This window comes from Genypterus blacodes, unplaced genomic scaffold (assembly GCF_046128005.1).
Source record: "Genypterus blacodes isolate CSIRO-AG114 ecotype Tasmania unplaced genomic scaffold, CSIRO-AGI_Gbla_v1 ptg000098l_1, whole genome shotgun sequence".
In the NCBI taxonomy this organism is placed as follows: domain Eukaryota; kingdom Metazoa; phylum Chordata; class Actinopteri; order Ophidiiformes; family Ophidiidae; genus Genypterus; species Genypterus blacodes.
This window is the reverse complement of record NW_027466902.1, coordinates 731,114-743,827: the sequence shown is the minus strand read 5'-3', so window position 1 is coordinate 743,827 and position 12,714 is coordinate 731,114. Positions and strand designations below refer to the sequence as shown.

Sequence of the window (12,714 nt, the reverse complement as noted above, 5' to 3'; positions counted from 1 at the left end):
TACGAGTCCAATCTCAGTTTCACTTTGAGGGTTCTCATACTCAATTAGAAGTAATGAATGTGCTTCTTAATTACATTCATTTGCGCAAATTTCCATTCCCCATTGAATTTCTCTGTTGAAACATTGTGACACTGACCAATGGCATATCATTTGCAATGTGACTAAATCCATTCAGCATAGAACAATTAGCTGTAATTAGTGTTACAATGTCATCAGAGACCAGGGGGAAAGACTAAGCCGACATGTAAGGGAGAAGAGGACCCTTGTTCAGAGAGCTGAAGCCCAACATTGTAGCAAGATCCAGATAATTGGGTGACCACAGGTTAGAGAGATGATGAACTGTTGTAAGACCGCTGGGCTCATTTTTTTTTTTACTTTAAGTCATGTAAAGTTGGCTGATTGGACATGCCCTGTGATAACCAAACCCCTTTCCACATTTATATACTTAAGAGCCAATGTAACCTTTACTTTGTCAACCACCCTTATGGTCTGTTGACACACGATTGCTTCACTGAACTAATTAGTGTTAAAGAACCTTGCTCAAGGGTACCTTGCTAATGGTTGTTGAAGGATGTCTAGATGTGTCATTCAATTTCTGTTCCGACCTTGCATATATCCTGGCTGTGGTCAATATTTAATTCATATGACAAAACATGATAGAGCAGTCGCCTGTCCCTTTTCTTGAAATGATACTGGAATTTTCAAAATAACTTCCCCAAACTACTTTTTCTCACATCATTTGCACCACTTTGCTTCCCGCTGTATATTCTCACTCATATAAATAAATAAAAGCCTTTGTGCCTTCTGGCTCCCAGAACTTTTTACAGCTGCCCCAGTGGGCCTGCAACAGATCTAAATGAAGCAACAGTGAGTATTAACCTACATAGATTGGACTTTTCCTTTTAAGATGATTTTAGATTTTATTCCCCTCTCCTTTTTTCACCTCTGGGGGTCTTTGGCTGAGTCAGAAGGGGATTTAAATGGACTCATCTGTATCCTTCTGAAGCGATTGGGATTTCGTCGAAGTGTTCAGTTCTCAGAGGTGAAGAGGAGGGGAACCCTTGTTTTATCTGGTTCAAATGCCACACCAGTTGTCTCTGAGAGAGACAAGCTATTGATCTGGAGGAGTCAAATCGGCTCGCGGAAATCTCTCTCTACACTCTTTCAAAAGACTGAAAAGTGTTATGTTAGAAAGCTTCTCTTCCAGGGCCAATCTTTCTTGCCCTGCAGAAACCCTTTATGAAGTTGAGACAGGAGCTTGCTGGCATAATCAGCTACATCTTTCCAAGACAAGTCCTACTAGATTCCCTTTATCTCAATTACCTATTGTTTGTAGGGGGTATTGTGTTGAATTTGTATGCATAACACCATAGCGAGAGGAGAAACTTTTCATGTGTTTCTAAAATGGGATTGTTGTTGAATAAACTGATGCACATGACGTCAAGTGACATCTGCTCACCTAACAAAGAAGAAACATATAACATAAACATAAGACATAACGTTGACATTGTGTTTGTCAGTTGGCTGTCACGGGAGGCAACATCTAAGGGTAAGACACTGTCAAAGATAGAAGAAGAAATAAAAAAAAATGAAAACTTATAAAACACCCACATCAGGAACAACACCTTCACAGTGGGTGTTGAGAATGAGTGTTAATAGGATACAACCTGTAGTCAATGTGAGAGATATAAATAAAGATTTCAATAGGAAACTGATATATTTAAAATAAAATGATAGTTTCACAGTCAGATTAAGTCAGGTTTATGTAATAACATTAACATTTCTAAAATATAACATGCTTCCAAAAGATTATTATGGATGTTAAGAGGGAATATACAGTAATCATGGTGGTTGACTGGTTAAACCAACTGTCCAATATTTGCTCCTTCAAATTCACTCAACATCACTTTCACTACAGAGGATTTTTCAAAAGGCCCGTACAATTAAAATACTCATTTCGATGTTGTTAACATGTCTGGGAAGTCTTATGTCTGGTTTGGGAGGGGATCAATAGCTGCCAAGCCTGATCATGTCTCAGGACAATGTATTCTGAAGTCAGCAGGGGTTGAGGGAGGCTTCAAACAAAGGTAGAGGCTCAAAGGCCCGAGCCAGCAATTCAGTGTTCCATTTCACTGACTGGAATATGGCTTGGCCTGCATATTAAACCTGTGAAATGTGGGGAGAGGGGAATTGTCTTAGACCTTGATCTCATCTACTTGATATGATCTCAGTAACACCTACCTTGAATCACTTCAACACAAAACACACCTTTAATCAGAAACCGTGGTATAGGTATGATGTTGACAAGTCTATAAGTGCTCTTCTGATCATAACAAACCCAACTTGTAAGACATTTTCCTTCACATCAGGACAACATGAGCCCCCCATAACTTCACAGGAATCATTGTCCTTTTGGAGCAAAGAGGTGAGGTTACGTGCCTGAAAACACACAATTTTCATTCCATTCAGAAGCAGCAAGAAAACATAGGAAGCTATAAAATATAGATGCACTTCTGTTTTATTCATGGATATTTGTTATAGATAGAGCTCCTTCTGTTTGTTGTTGTTTTTTTTACAAAACTCTTTCAGCTGAGTCTGGGAACACCTGTTAGTACAAGAAATTTAGACTGAAGCTAAGTAATTCCTATCCTTACACACACACAAACAAGTGTACACATGCAAGCTACACTTTGATCCTAATCAAAGTCTATAGCATGCTATTACAGCCATTGGCAATGCAGTGTTATTGTGTAGTATGTCAAAATCCAGTTGAATGGATGTTGTTTGTACTCTTTCAGACAGGCAGACGTGAAAATATGTGAATCGAAAATTAAATTTGAGATGTTATTATTGCAGATTCTGTCACTAGGTCAGAAGTCAGCCTGATTCATATTTCAACACAACTATTAAGGTCCATTTTATGAACGTGTTGTATATCAACATCACCAGTGCTATGGTTTCCGGCATTAATGAGGATGAGGCAGGGTCAGAGGAAGTGCACCACACCCTCCACCCCCCTCCCCTTCTGTTCCTGTTTAAGATAAAGCACTGTAGACAGATTAAAATGCATAGTCTCTTCTCTTTCTCATTTTTCAAATGCAGTCGGTCCCAAGGATAAGGATGGCCTCTGCTCAGAAGGACTTATTGACCAAAATAACTGTGCATCAATATGTCTCCTGAAGGCTGAGCAGACCACAGCATCACAGGGGTTGTATTTTCACCAACTCTCTCAGCCCTTAATGTCATTGACCTGGGTTGTCCTGATATGCAGGAACAGCATGGCAACGTTGGAGCATATGGCCACAGCCATCTTAAAGCTTCATTTTGCTAAAAGGAACACATTTATTGATGGATTTGGGTGGAAATGAATGCTGCAAGTATACTGACAGATGAGAAAGCACCACAAAACAAGGGAAACTGCCATGCTGTGACCAATGTAGAATTACACGGCTACTTTTCATTGGCTTATATTTCAATAAGAAATTGCAATGAGATAAACTGCAGTTTTGATGAGATTCAATTTACAGTGAAAGCTGCTGTATTGCTGCAGTGACATAGATGATATGATGAGAGACGGCTGCACCAAGGATGCCATCTGTCTTTATTTCTCATATTAGCATGCTTAAAATAAAATGTGTCATTCTGAAGACATACAACATTTTCCTGTGAAAGTATTAATTTCACAAGTGTTGGCATAAAATTGCTATAAATCCAATACAGCATATAACAGTTGATACCTCGGCACACACACACACACGCACGCACACACACACACACACACACACACACACGCGTACACAAACCTGCTGAAGTTCTGATTGAGTTCCAATAGTTAAGTCTTTTGGTATGAATAAAATAATATATGCAGGTAACAATATGTTTTTCATCTACATCTGCTATTTAATCCAAGTGTTGCATGCAGACACATGAACAGGATTACTCCTGCTGCACTGTAAGAGACCCTATCCCTGCCCGATCAATGTATGCGCTGACTGGTTGATAAATTGGTATTCTTGGACAAATGGATCACTTCAGAGACCACTCACGGGCTAGTAACACTGACAAATGGAGTGCAAGTAAGGCAAGGAAAGGAAGAAGGAGTTGTGCTGAATGAGCCAAGCGAGGAGGGATAGAGGGAGGATGAGGGATTTCGAAAGGCCGTGCGGAGGGGGAGATTTTGAGTTAGGACCTGTAGGAAATGTTTGGCCTAACAGAAAATGACAGGAGGGCTTTTGAGGAGCTTGACACTAAACACATAAACCTGGTTATTGTGTACGCTCCTCAGCAGGAGAGCTGAGGCATTCATCACGTTCGCCACAGTCAAGTTTGCGAGGCATTTCTGCCAGGGCTCTTTGTGAGGCATCTGTGGAGACCTCAAGGCGATGTCACCCACGTGAGGTCAGTCAGCTGTCTGCCACTCCATGCATGCAGAAGCAGACCTGGTGTTCAAGCCTTGCCGGAAGCTTAGACAAGCAGGCAGACAGACTGTGTCCCTTTGTCCCCGTTTCCCCCAGACACCTGCATGATTGCATTGATTTGTCCTAATTCCATTCAGCCAGGGGTCCCACTGGATTTCAAGTGTCAAACATTTCATACCGCGGATCTTGTGTGCTGACTAATTCAGGACAAGCGGAAGAGATAAATCACCCCGGGACTGTTTGTGAATAGGCAACATGAATTGATGGAATGGGACAAAGGACAGATTTCCTGTGGTGAGGTAAATGGAACAACATATTAATTTTGCAGTTATATTGCTGTTGAATTTACTATAAGTTGTACGCTTTAAAGGTGCATCGAGTCTAAATGAAAACCGATTTTGAAACACGGCAAAAACAAAAAGGAGCACACATCTGGGGCTTTTTTTTTATAAATCTCTGAGAGAACTCTTGAGTGTCTCCTCAAAGGAAAAAAAATATCCTTTTGTTAAAGATAAAATGGTTGATATCTTCACAGTCATAGATCTGGAACCTCTGGATGTATCCTCGGGTGTTGTGATTTAGCTACTTGGCAGGAGAGAACAAGAAAAGTAAGAAAGAGTGAAAGAAAGACGGAAGGATTTCGTAGCCGAATAGTCTGCAACATCTCCTGAAGCCAGTTCCAGGCAGTAGCAGCACTGAAGTCTTTGTTATGTTAAATCACCGACCTCTGTAAGTGTGCCCTTGATTCTGCAGTTGGCTTAACTCGGCAGGTCACTGAGGGGAGGCAGATGTTGTCTCGAGGCATGTCCCACTGCCCCTGCAACGGCTCCGGCTGGTGTCACGGAGTTTACAGGTGCAGGGGGAGGGGGGATGAGTGGGAGGGGGTGGTTTGGAGGTGCACTAAGCTGCTTCTCAGCCACCACAGGCCAGTGTTCAGGGTCTTGGAATGAGCAGAAATGCTCATTTTGATCCAGTGAGGTATAATAATTGATGATCAGCCCTGCTGTCGCATCTGTGAGTCACTGGTCCATGATGTAATACACCCTTAATGCAACACATTGTGGTGTGGACAGAGGTGACACGGGAGCTCACGCTATTTTCTATTCCATGTGGCATGCATAGAACAGAAAGACATAGTTAGGTCTATAGAATGGAAAAGCTCCACTACTACAGGCTGAAAGGAGCTTGATTCATTTGAATTCATTCTTTGATTAATTTTCCATTCAATTCTTCCTTAAAGCCTTTTTTTTTTTCAACCTGTATTGTGATTGCCTCTGTTTAAGCATGCCAGCATGCTATGGGATGACAGAGAGACAGGGAATTGTCAGCAGAGAGACAGGTAACTGTCTGCTCATGATTGAGGAAAGCAGAGAGAGACAGCAAACAGCAGAGGTAGGTGCTAAAAAAATACCAGAAAATGTCAACATTCAGATCATTTCACCCCTTAAAATGCAGCCCGGTGTACGTTTTCCACAGAACCTCAACAGCAAGCTTTCTGCATACACACAGGACGGAAACACATTTCACAAGGAGCTCAGCTTTTATACCGTTTCCATTGCTGAGCAGCACAATCTGTTTTTATCACTTTTCATTGAAAAGTACCTGGTTTATTGAATTTAATTAAATTCTATGTTAAGGAGCGTTACACTTTAATCGCTGATTTCCATCAGGAACAAGAGTATTTACCCTCATGCCAGTTATGTGTTTTCTGCTGGAAACGTGTTTTCCAGTAAATAGGTTCACCTAACAGCAGTAAGAGTTCAGGCCGAGCTTCCAGTGATTGAAAGTGAAAACACAAATAACCTGGTGTTAACAAAGCGCTTGCTGTACATGTGAGTGTGTGGGCACAGACAGACCGACAGAGACAGAGAGCCTGCGAGCTCATTGTTCTGTCAACTGACTATCGTTAGTTAGTCAAGCAATCAATCTGAAACAGCACCGGCCCAATGGGACTTTTTCCAATATTCAACCCCATTAGCATTCAGCCACTGGTAGCAGAGTTTCTCAAAGTACACCTCTCAATAAATACAAAAATTAAATAATATATAACACCCACTACTATTGCTTCAATTGTAATACATTAGAGTTGGATTTCCACCTGGAATATTCTATTGTTCCTTTTCTTTTAAGTGTTCAGTTGATTTGAAACACTCACACAAAACAACAAAATTTGGTTTAAAAAAAAATTAAAACACAAAATAATGGGCAGTATACACGGCTCGTAAAAAGTCTCCAATGTTAGTGGCCCCTTGTGAAAAAATGGCGCGCACACACACACACACAGACACACACGCGCGCACACACACACACACACGCGGGCACACACACAGACACACACGCGCGCGCACACACACTCACACTCTCTCTCTCTCACACACACACACACACACACACACACACACACACACACACACACACACACACACACACACACACACACACACACACACACACACACACACACACACACACACACACACCTTGTTCTGCATCTAGCTAAACCTCCCACACAACTCCAGTTAATATGAACAAAAAACACACTATCATCGACAACCCAACTCCTTTCACCGGTTGCCTTTTTGTCAGTGTGCTTCTCCTGCTGCCAGAGATCAAACACAAAGACAACAGCTCAACATGAGAACATTCCAAAACTCACACAGAAAGGCCCCACACTGTTTCTGAATACCCAGGTCATGCATAGTGCCAGTGCCTTTTCAAAAGTAATACGAAGCAGGGGGAAAAAAAAGTTAAGGTTTCAAAATAAATTCAAGGAGATCAATAGGCTGCCATTATCCAGGCCACATCAAGCAATGTTTCTACCACTGTGCCGCTTTGTCTGCACTAAAAAAGGACCTCTGTTCCGTGTTTGTTGTCACCGTTGGCCGTCAGTGATTCAATCAAATTTAAATCACACTATTCGGCCCGATTGATTTCAGTTTAACACCGATTGTGCTGAATATTGTGCTTTTTTTCGTTCTCCATCAGTGACAATTACCCAACAATGGCAGCTCAATACGGCAGTGTATCTGAAGGCGGGATGATTGCAAAATACTGAGTTTGGATGATTTTGTCTGCACCTGTTTGGGGGATAGTCTGTAAGGCGTTCATGCATAAATATTCACATATGCACTTTCATTCACTCAAGCAGACGATGGTTTACTTTAATATACTTACACACCCACACATCCAGTGCTCCCTTGTGAATAATATTCACACAGAGAGCGCGAGGGAAATCGCCGCTCACACACACACGTACACACACCAAAGACAGTGAATGGATACTTTTCTTATAATTCCCTCATGGTGAATGTTATATGGTTTCATTAATTACACTGTGCTGCGGACGGGGTTGACAGTTTTACTGCGTATGTTTTCATGGTTGCAGACAAAAGGAAACATACACCGAGTATGCTCCAATAGAGTGTAAAATGCTACAGTTTTCTGGGCTGCATTTAATGGTGAGGAAAGCACGTGTTTTCCCTTTCTCTGCCCAGACTGCAAATCATTCTTCAATGAAATGACCAGAAAATATGACTCCAAGTCTTTACAATTAACAGTTTTAATCTTTCTTATTGTATATGTGCTTTAGTCACATATGGGGATACTTTTGTTCTTCTTTTATCACTTTCATCTTATTGTTATGGTGACGATTAGTTCCTTGTAAATCATTAATATTAATATTTGTAAAGTCAAAAATGTGCATACTTTAACAAAACCCCAGCTAAATCCATCTGTTTTACCTTTAGAGCATCTGCCATCGCTTACAGCGCCATCCACCTCATGAGTCACAGGGACTTAGGGACATCTGTCCCAACAGATAGAAAATCAGGGTAGGGCCATCCATTCTGTTAACGCTCCACTGAACTCTGTGTTATGTTCACCATAATTTGCTTTTGGTTGCTGCAGCATCCCGGAATATTGCTTTGAAGCAGCTCAGACAAAGTCGACTGGTTGTAATGTGTCCCTTTTCGGCCATTCTGCCAGCAGATAATTTGATAAACCCCCAGACGTAATGGCTATGCTGCATCCTGATAAATGTGGGTAATATGACATGGGACAGAGGATTTCCCTAACAATTTCTGAAGAGAAGTTTGGCTTTTAGGATGATTTGATCTTTTCTGGAGAGAGTACATTTGATCTGCGGGAAAATATATTATGTTGGCATTCAGTGCAACACTCTATGACTTTTTTAGTTATGGGGATTGATGCATAAAGTGTCTGTTTTGTTTGTATGCCCATTTGTGGCAATTTGTGAAAATACAAAAAGGTCCAAGTAAATTGTTTCTGCTGTTTCAGCTATAAATATGGAATTCCATGGGAAACCATAAAGTGTTACCATATTTCTTCTGTTCTAGTGCCATATGTTCTTTCTTTGAGCACACGCTCTCTCCTCCACACACAGATTACTCATAATACGTTCTTACATATTCTCAAAAAGACAAATACAGAATAAAGTTTGTGAAACTGACCATGCGGTGACCCAAAAGTGCACTCAGCCGCTCCTCTTGCTTTCTCTCAATCTTCTGGGGGGGAAATGTGTCAGCTATTCCTCATACGGTAAAATATGCAATCTGTGCCTGTCAGCCTAAGAGTGAGTTTGGGGTTAATCCTCATGAATACGTGACATTGTCTGCATGAATAAATAAAAACCTGTCCAATTGAGGTGCTGTGCCACTTACAAATGACAACACAATTCATAAATGGGATTTTTTCCCCCAATGATCTAAACCCATGGTGATGTGAAATTAATTCATCTTCTAAAATCAGGAGATTAGCTTATTTCAGATTCACAGCTGCCCCTCAATTGTTTCACTCTGCACTGAGAGAAAGTCAATCTTTCTTGTTTTCTTCCTGTACAATCAGCACAATAGCGTAGTTTCATATCACCAAAATTTGAGATTTTGTCATCCGTTAAGATGTGTGAACGTTAGTTAGTTCCATTGTTCTCAGGATTACTCAAGAGGGTGTGAATCATGAAAACAGCCATGTTTATCCCATGATTGGCCATCAGCACTCCTGACAGGTGTGTGCCTAACACAAACAAAGTGAAATGATTCTCGTTTCTGAAAGTATTGATGCATATTCTTGTTTTTGTTCTGCCAGCAGTTGTCATCTGTTGACTCTGAACTTCTGTTGTGTCTATTTATTCCCTGTTTGTGCATCTGTCATTTTAATTCTGATATTGAACGGTGAAAACATACATAAACCATAAACAAAGGCTTTGTTTAGTTTCTCAGATTACCTGGTTTATTACAGTTTTCTTTGAAACGTAACGCTTCAAATCTGCTTTGCTTTACTTAACATTTATTTTCTTTATCGGCTGTTGTCCACATTCAAAATATGTTCTGATCTGATTAAAAATTCATCAGATTTTTAACAAAGAACTTTGTAAAGTTTTCTCAGAAATCTCCAGGTTCTTGGGTCTACAACATCATTCATGTGAAACAGATAATAAATCAGTGTCAAATCCTTAAACCATTTTGTTCCTAATTACATTTCTTGTTCCAAAGCTATCTGAGAAAAATCTACCAGTCGAACTAAAGCTCTCTCTATCTGTTTTTTAATATCTGGTTGCTGCACAGGACAGTTTGCTGAGGAAGTGACGGAACGATTACCTTCTTTAACACAGAACACCAGCGATATATGATCGCTTCTATCTTGGGAGATGAGTGTTATATTGGTCTATAATTTGGGAAACATTTACAGTAACAGCAAAAACACACGTCTCTTACGATACTTATCGCACGAGATCTGGTGACTGAGAATGCCCAGGGAATGATATAATCAAACTCAGATAGAGCACTTCTAGCTTTTAGCCCTTCATTTAGCTCCACAGTACACTTTTCTGGTGTTCGATATCCCACCAAAGCAAGCCTGGAGATGTGCATTGATTTCGGTGGGGTCCTCTCCACTGGTCCAGCCCCTCACGCCCAGTGTTTGACCCACTTATTTTCTCATCTTTCCCTGTTCTCTCATGAGAGTTATGCTTGCACACAGCTTTACCCATTACACAGTGGATGCAAGCCAAATACCACGGATCGCATAGCCTCTCTCTCCCTCTCTCTCTCTCTCTCTCTCGCTCTCCCTCTCTCACTGCGCACACATACACAGTACGTGAATGAGTCAGGTGATACTCGCTCAGTTAGCCTACATGATGAATCAGACAAATTGACATATATGCCACAGAAGGGGCTGTCTTTAAAGCAGCAGGACCAAGCATAGAATTTAAACTAAACCTGTGGCCCTGTACTTTCTGCACCACTTTTTTTAATCAGGCACATTCGAATTTTATCAGTAGTCAATATGTTTTGTTTCTAATGCGTTATAGATCAGTAATAAGCAATTACTAAAGGACGCAAGGCTTAGATGAATCAATTTTAAATGATCGTGGATTTCACTGTTTAATGAGCCATCAAATCTGCAGTTATAAATCTTAGTAAGTCATTAATAAAGAGGTTTTTCCACTAGAATAATCCTTCCACTCAGCAGTTATAAATGTCAGTTGTTAATATATGGATTTTGGTGCAGATGCTTTGCAGCTCTTTTCCATAAGTTGTCAAATTGTCCATTTGAAGGTCCTCCTGATGAATGGAAGAGCTAAAAACCACTGCTAAAGGAGGATATGCACCAGTTATGTCCCAAGGAGTTTACACGAGGTACGAGCACGACTATACACAGGAGCCAGGGTCACTCCAGCCTGAGTGGCAAACATCTGCAGCTGTCAGCGATGCTTTCACACACAAAAAATGTTTAATAGATGTCATTGAATACACGACACAGAAAGGCAACTAGCGCAACCGGAGACAGCAGACACTCGCCCCTGCTGATCACGTCTCCATTCTCCAAATTCAGATTCAGAGGCGGACTGAAGCATGAATATTCCCCTTCTATTGTAAAAAATGTCAAGACGATCTGATCAGCCAAGTTATTTGCGTGGGCAGGCACACACACAGACACACACATAGGGTTCTCTACAACACCCTCTATCCCTCTGGGGCCGAGGGTAAAAAGGTTCCTGCTTCCACTCCACCTATCAGCTACGACCTTTCCATGTGGGGTCTGAGTGTTTTTTTATACAGTATGTGCGAGATTCCTCCTCCATCCAAACACATGCAGCTTAAGTGATACCACAGTGCAGAAAACGGATGCATGAATGAATTTTCCAGCCAGTGATTTTACAACTTTGCATTATGATGAAGAGAAGAGAAGCAAATTGATCCAGGCAATTATGCGAGAAAATCAGATCTGGCGTGACGACTTTATCTTAAGTTATGCTGCCATTCTACATCTTCAAATTCATTGTCATTTGGATGTTGAAGACATTCAGCATTTGTGTGCCTTTGTTTGGTGAATCAGAACAGGTGCTTGCCAGGAAAATCAATTGGTGACCACATTTATACGGTCGGAAAAGTCATTGCGTTGTACAAATGTTGGCCTTTGCACTATTCTTGAGTAATTGTTTGTGTTCCTCCTTGGTGTCACAGCCCTTGTTGTGTAGCAGCCATCACAGGGTTTGTACCACATGAAAAATGACAAGAGGGCAAACTTTCTTCTTTTTTTTCTTAACAATTGATACCGACTCACCCAGAGAGGATAAGGCCAGGGGAAAGCATGCAGGCAGCAGGCTTTTTTAGAAGGATGCATAATATTTCTTAATAGGGTTGAAAGCGGGCTTGCGGCAAGTCTATGGAGATCTTCCTTCCGTTCCCGGATTATCATATTTAAGCAGCTTCCTTTGGAGCATCCAGAATGAGCATTACAAGCAGCAGGGTTGAAAATAAACCTCAACAATTTAGTTATTTCACCAATTTACTTCCTTTCATGTGTTTTCCAAAAGTCATCGCTGGGGCCCATTTGTCCCAAAACCATCGGGAGCGTTGCTGCATTCCAAACTGCTCACTTGGACATATACTGTTAGTTTCTCTCATGCTGGCTCATTTTAATATCAATGTATTTGAGAAGGCGCTGACTTTAAAATAAAGCAGAGACAAAGCCCTCGTCTTGATGCGCTGTTATTATCGCTAAGGGAATAGCGTAGCCACATCCAAGCGAGTGCTGGTGCAAAACACTACATTTTTGATTTGCTCAATGAATTCATATAAACTTCAATATTGAGAGAAGAAGCAGAACTCTGACACTCACGAGGATACAGGAGAGACACTCCTTTGGAAAGAATGTCAGTGATCTCTCCATGGATTTCACAGCAAATATCACAGAGACATTTCACTTTATTGTTTTATGTATTTGATATCCGTAGAGCGATAATGTGCAACACTGTGAATCCTTGACAGCAAGT

General features: G+C 41.0%; 1 protein-coding gene across 1 annotated transcript in view; it reads left to right on the top strand.

Moving 5' to 3' along the window:
• pcdh11 (protocadherin 11) overlaps positions 1–12,714 on the top strand; it is a 110,291-nt gene that overhangs the window by 71,769 nt on the left and 25,808 nt on the right. Inside the window, exon 4 of the mRNA XM_076159517.1 lies at positions 4,175–4,191. Coding sequence (XP_076015632.1) covers positions 4,175–4,191 — 17 coding nt within the window. The remainder of the gene's footprint in view (positions 1–4,174; positions 4,192–12,714) is intronic.